We start from the raw sequence: 6,241 nt of genomic DNA on the forward strand, positions 1-6,241 counted from the left end.
TTTACTAATGTGAGGAGCAATGCACAAATATCGATATTGAAAAGATGTTGCCGATATGAGAGGTCCCATAGATATACAAGTGAAAAACAACAAATGGACTAGATACTGGCTTGGCAGCTCAAAATACAAATTTAAAATTTGAAGTTTATTAGTTCCTATAACGAATTTAAGTTAATATCTAATAATAATTTAGCTCATACTTAAAATATTTATAAGTATTTAATACAATTTTTTTAAATATATATAGAGTCTAGACAAATATTATTAGATACTTGTGAACCTATAAGTTGTATTCTAGATCCGCCGTTATGCAGCTGCATTTTTCCAAGGTAGGTAAGAAATAATAGGAGCCAAAGTGAACAGCACAAATCATATGATTTTCAAAGGTGCTTTATACACTTTAAATATGCAAGCCACCTTAGACTTCCTGCAATAATAGTAACGATCTCATTTATAGATATTATCGTTATCACAGACTAGAATACAATTTCCCAAAATGTAAACCAACTCCTAGATCAGCTGGCCTAAATGACATTCAGAATCTAATATTCAGAACAAAATTATACTCCGTTGCAATTTATATGAGGGGGTTCGGAGTTCGATGGTCAAAGCAGTTAATATTTTTACTCAATTTCAAAAATATATTCTTCTAGTACTTTATAATAAAATTTACATATTTGAAAATTACATAAAAAGTACTATAAATCTGCTTAATTCTAATCACAATATATAAAAAGAGTTGAAGAAAATCGTAATCAAAGAAAGAATTGTTTGACTCCCCAAATATTAAACCCTTCATATAAATTGGTTATACATTGTAAAATAACCGAAGAATTGAGATGGTGTAATTTTTTAAGAATAACCAGCCGAACGGTCCACTCGATACCCTAATGGGCTGTGTCTGAACCAGACTCCAAAAAGGCATTAGCCAACATCTGTCCAAGCTGGACTTGTGCTGGAGTACTGAGATGCACATAATCTGGGCCCACTTTAAGCCCATTAGCATCAACTGTTTTCACATTTTGAAGTTGAATACCCAACTGGGCCTGTCTTATTATCTCCTTATAAGGCCCTAAAGTTGTTGTCAATGCCACCTGTGTGTATCCACAAACAAAGCCCGAACATAGGGAAAGATCCGAATAAGCACGCTATCGAGCTACATATTAAAAAAAAATTAAAAATTGAAGATGCTATAAGTTATATACACGAACAATATAATATTTACACTATTCACGTAGAAGAAGTAAGATACTGTGAAATGATAGATACCTGTACTTAATATGTGATGTTCTTATCGTTTTTATAGTCGCGATATATTGTTCACCTCGATCTAATAAAAGGTAAAAACTTATCCACACTGGGTGTTCACACCAAATCAATGAATATATCACATGTATTTGAATATATACAACTATCACTTAACCATAATTAGTTAGTGTATATATTCACTTCATTAATCACTTAACCATGGTAATTAAATTGCATTAGTTTGGTGTAAACACCCAGTGTGGTTAAATATTTACCCTAATAAATGTCATTGATTTGTTTCCTGAAGATCATCTCATAAGTATTGATATTCTCTTTTTAGTATATGAATGAAGTTCTATTCGTATAATCAATCCAGTTAATGTTTTTTGGCTAAACTTTAAATTTCCTGTTCAGATTCCAATGTAATCTGTGATTTTACAAATCAAAATCTATTATTATCAATATTTTTAAAAAGAAAAATTCCAACAATTTAACTTATACAACTGTCCTAGTATTAACCAGACTAACTTTTGATCAACTTTACACTGAACCAAGGCACATGTTGGCCTATATGTTGAAAGCAAATCATGCAAAACCCGCTTAATGGACCCCCCCCCCTCCCCCGCACCCCATCCCACCCCAAATTGGACAAATATATATATTTAACTTATATATACTGATATACATGTTACTATCAAGTTACCTGAATAATAGGTAAGTATGGCGCATCCAAGTCATTTCGCACATCTGTGAAGAACTTTTGCAGTCTTGATTCATACAATTCGGCATCCTCTACATTCAAAGTGTCGCTCTCTCCTTGATACCAAAGAAGTGCTCGTAGCGTTCCACCACCTTCTAACGCGATCAGAGTCCTATTCAACATTTCGTTATAATATAATGATCCTTGAGACCATTGGCTGATATTTGTGAAACCAACAGCACATGGCACCAAACCAATCACACCAATTTTGGGATCATTTTTCAAGATTGAATTAGCAAAGGACATGCCAGGACCAATCCCACAAATTGCATAGTAATCAATGTCTTGATGAATTGGCTCTTTTGCTACTTCCCATGAAAGTCCTCTTGTTAGTCTTAGAATTGATGAATCGGACTGACATTCAGGTGGAATATACCAATCAAATATGTTGTTTACTACTCCTCCCCTGCCAGACATGTTACTTTGTCCTGCTAAAATGAATATGCTTTTGTTACCATTTGATGTTGTTGTATCTGCAGGGCTGACATAAAAGGGGTGTGCCAAAAGAATCAAGAAAATATAGGACAACAACATTTTTTCCATGGGCTGAAAGAGAGGAAAATGAGACTTGTGGGAATTGAGTAGTACTATTTAAGTTTGACAAAATGTAGTTTGATGTTCACATGGTAAATTGTTAAGGATCGTTACTGATATGACCAAAAAAGTCATCCAAGTCTTGAGAAGACAGATATTGTTGCCAATTTGACAATGGAATGCATTAATGCATATGAAATAAAATGATTACCAAGTCTTGAGATGACGGCTTGGTTACTACTACTTGATTAGCAACTTACTATTTACAGAGTACTGAGTAATATAAGCAATATAGCAGCAAAAAACGATCGATTGCATGTACAGGTTAAGTCTATTTGTGTTTAAAATTTATTCAGGCAAACTAAAAAGCTGATATAAAATACCTATAAAGGCGCTTTCTTGAATTTCTTGGCGTATATATAGTAGCTTCGGTAATAAAATGCTCAGGAAAGAGATATTTGCTTGAGGAGAGCCAAATGAGGCGGGAATGTACTAAGCCATTGTGTAATTAATACCAGTTAAGACAGAGCGGATCTAGCATGAAGTACTGGTTCTACGGTAGTTTTGTCTGTATTTATCGGAAACAATCTCTCTACCTTGTGAGGTAACGGTAAGGTCTGCTACATACTACCCTCTCCAAAACCCACTTATGGGATTATACTGGGCATGTTGTTGTTGTTGTTGTATATATATATATATTGAGAAATCTACTGAATATGTATCAAAAGGCGAAGCCAGGATTTGAGGTTTGAGGGTTCGAAATTTTATGATAGGAGAACGATCTCAAGTTAATGTATAACAACCGCCAAACTAATGACCTCAAGCAAAGTAACGTGTTTTTTTTTTGTTTTTTCTACTTGTCAATTTTATATTGTTGTAAAAAATAAAGTGCTAAAAAGAAATTATGTATAATAGCCAAAAGGGAAAAAGTTACCCAAAGGAAAAAGAACGGCTCGAGTCTATTTTATAGTTTCTTCTAATTTTAAAAAAGAGAATTAAAAGATAGTCTTGCTTATAGTAAAAAATGAAAAAACACCGGCAACTGGTGGGGTTTCAAACCCACATCTCAGGAAAGAGAGAGCTTTGCTAGTCTGCATTACCCCCGAACCATTTGCTTATTTGTTTATGTGGGCTCGCAAGTAAATAATATCTATCTTTACTGAATTTTTCTAATACAAATATAGGGTTTACGCAAAAGTTACTAGCGCCCGGACCCCCTTTAACACTATAGCTCTGTCCCTTTATATATATATATGATAAACTTCAGAATCCATAAACATTAAATTTCAGATCCACATTTGAGTCTGAGACACATGAGTGGATGTCATATGGTAATTAGTTGGACAGTCCATATGATAGTTTCCAATGAGAGTGCAGCTTCATATGGTAAGTTAAGCATTGCATATATGATTGCTCTAGAGTAACTGTGGATTCACGTGGTAAGTTGGAAATAATGCATATGATGGTTTCCAAGTAAGCTGTAGCTTCATATGTTTAAGTTTGTGAGGATGAATATGTATGACCATACATAGTCTTGAGACTGGGAAAATTAATTAGATACCGACATACCATCTTACCATACTGTACTATACTATTCCTATATATTACTCCTTCCATTTATTTATATTTGTCCACTATACTAAAAATAGATGCTCATTTTACTTGTCCAGTTTGAAAAATCAGGCGATAATTTATCATTTCATACCCATTTTAACCTAATTAATAATTATTGGATTGAAAATTTCAAGAAATTGTTAGTGGTTGCACAACTTTTAAGGTATATGTGATTGATTTTAATTATTTAGATGATTTATACTAATTATTGTGATATATTATATTTTTCGTTTTATTATTGCTCCTTAAGGAGCATGTCAAGTCAAATATGAACAAGTAAAAATGAACGGAGAGAGTATAAGTTTACGGGAAATTTTTAATTTTGTGGCTCACACAATTGATCCTAGTTGTTTGAGATTTCTATTTATCTTACAAATTAGTGGACCTAAAAATATAAAATTTGGGTCCACCAACTTGTGAGCCAACAAGAAGCATTACAGAGCTGATTATTTTTGCGATTCTTGTAAACCTATAAGGTGTATTCTAGATCGGCCATTAGGCAGCTCACAGCTGCATTGTTCCAAGGTAGGCAGAAAGAATAGGAGCCAAAGTGAACAGCACAAATCATATGATTTTAAAAGGCGCTTTATACACTTTTTGGAACACCCGTGATCGTGAACGCACAAAACTTTGTCTTTTGGTTTTGGTTTTGGCTTTAGTAATGACTTTCAAAATAGTGCTGACTCATTGCTTGACTTTGAAGGGTTATGATTGTGGCACGTTAGGGAATATTGTGATGATACTCTTTAAAAATGTGACAAGAAAATCCATTATTTGGCATTGTTAAAGTTTCATGGGTTACATAAAAAATAAAAGGTCGGTCGATGTGGTTTAGGCTTATTGGATTCATTTTTTCTATTTGTGGATAAACAAACACTCATGTGATGACGAGAGGATCTAGTAGCTCAGTTGGCTGAATATCTAAATTTTCATCTTATTGATGAGGGTTTTAATCCTCATGTTATAATCCCTTTCTCTATTTTTCCTATCTTCTATGTAATAAAAATTTGAAAAAAAAAAATGTGATGACCCCTTTGATTTTATTTTCTTTTTCTTTCATTTTACAGGTTTCAGACTTGTCGTGGGCATCTGCCTCGGCCTCTTTTTTTTTTTTTGGGTTTTCCACCTGGTATTCGGTATCGACATTGAAGGCCGACTATATCCAGATATTTTATACTGTTGATATTTTACTAATTTATCAACTAGATGGCCCAGTGTAAGCTTGGCGTATTGAGTCATTTTATATGTGAATTTTTCGGCGATTGTCCCTTTTAGAGACCATTTCTTTTTGGTACCAAACAAGAGTCCGGAACCAAAATGACCAAAAAAAATAAAATAAAGTGAACCAAAATATCCTAATAAAATTAAGCGGTACCAAAGTACCTTTAACGCAGTAAATTACTGTGTTAAAGGATTTAATTGTAACTGCACGGTTAAGTCCTATAGCGCAGCTATTTACTGCATTAATGACGTAATTAAAAAAAAAATTGAATAACGCACTAAATTAATGTGTTATGCAAGTCCCATAAATTTTTTTATCCAGTAGACTTAAATAGCATAGGGAGAAAAAGTAGTTGTAAATTGGTGAAACTTTAAAACAGTCATAACTTTACGCTCGGACATTTGATTTAAGCGATTTTTTTTTTTTGCATATTTTTCGGAGATCTAGCTACGCGAACTGCCGCAAGGCATTTTGTCCAGGCCAGTTTTTAGAAAAACGTCATTTATCCCATTCAATTTGAATTTTGCCCCAAATTGGTGCACAATTTTCATTCATCTTTAGTAAAAATCTAATGATAAAAAAAATATTTCAATTTCAAGGCTCGAAATTCAATTTATGAAAACAAGTTAGATAACATTAGTGAACATTATAAAAAATAAAAAGTGTCTACTTTGTAACTTTCACCAACTTAGCTTGGCGGTTTACTTCTTTTTTATGCCAACCACCTGGGATCAAATCTAGGTGGGAGCATTGAGAAGGTATTATGAGTAGAATACATTAGATATATTATGGGTGCATGATGCGTGGTTTAAGTAAAAATTAGGTATATTTTTAATAACCTTTTTTTTGAGGATGCCCGGGAA

The 6,241-nt window shown here is 33.3% G+C and overlaps 1 protein-coding gene across 3 annotated transcripts; it reads right to left on the minus strand.

Moving 5' to 3' along the window:
* Positions 1–652: 652 nt before the first annotated feature.
* LOC132602542 (probable carbohydrate esterase At4g34215) lies at positions 653–3,029 on the minus strand. 3 transcript variants are annotated; one of them, XM_060315368.1, is made up of 3 exons: positions 2,926–3,029; positions 1,952–2,436; positions 653–1,094 (listed from the first exon to the last, which is right to left on the minus strand). In XM_060315368.1, the coding sequence occupies exons 2-3, from the start codon at positions 2,423–2,425 to the stop codon at positions 888–890; spliced, it is 681 nt and encodes a 226-aa protein (XP_060171351.1). In that variant the 5' UTR covers positions 2,426–2,436; positions 2,926–3,029; the 3' UTR covers positions 653–887. The 3 variants fall into 3 exon arrangements, with proteins under 3 accessions (XP_060171351.1, XP_060171350.1, XP_060171352.1); XM_060315367.1 differs by lacking the exon at positions 2,926–3,029 and having other exon boundaries at positions 1,952–2,903; XM_060315369.1 differs by lacking the exon at positions 2,926–3,029 and having other exon boundaries at positions 952–1,156; positions 1,952–2,903.
* Between the last annotated feature and the right edge of the window lie 3,212 nt (positions 3,030–6,241).

This window comes from Lycium barbarum, chromosome 7 (genome assembly GCF_019175385.1).
Source record: "Lycium barbarum isolate Lr01 chromosome 7, ASM1917538v2, whole genome shotgun sequence".
Taxonomy (NCBI): Eukaryota; Viridiplantae; Streptophyta; class Magnoliopsida; order Solanales; family Solanaceae; genus Lycium; species Lycium barbarum.

Bases quoted from the DNA above. Each gene is read 5' to 3' on its own strand.
- LOC132602542 (XM_060315367.1), bottom strand. From the start codon at position 2,551: ATGGAAAAAATGTTGTTGTCCTATATTTTCTTGATTCTTTTGGCACAC. The intron at 1,095-1,951 runs GTAACTTGATAG...GGATACACACAG, and splicing joins CATACTTACCTATTATTCAG to GTGGCATTGACAACAACTTT.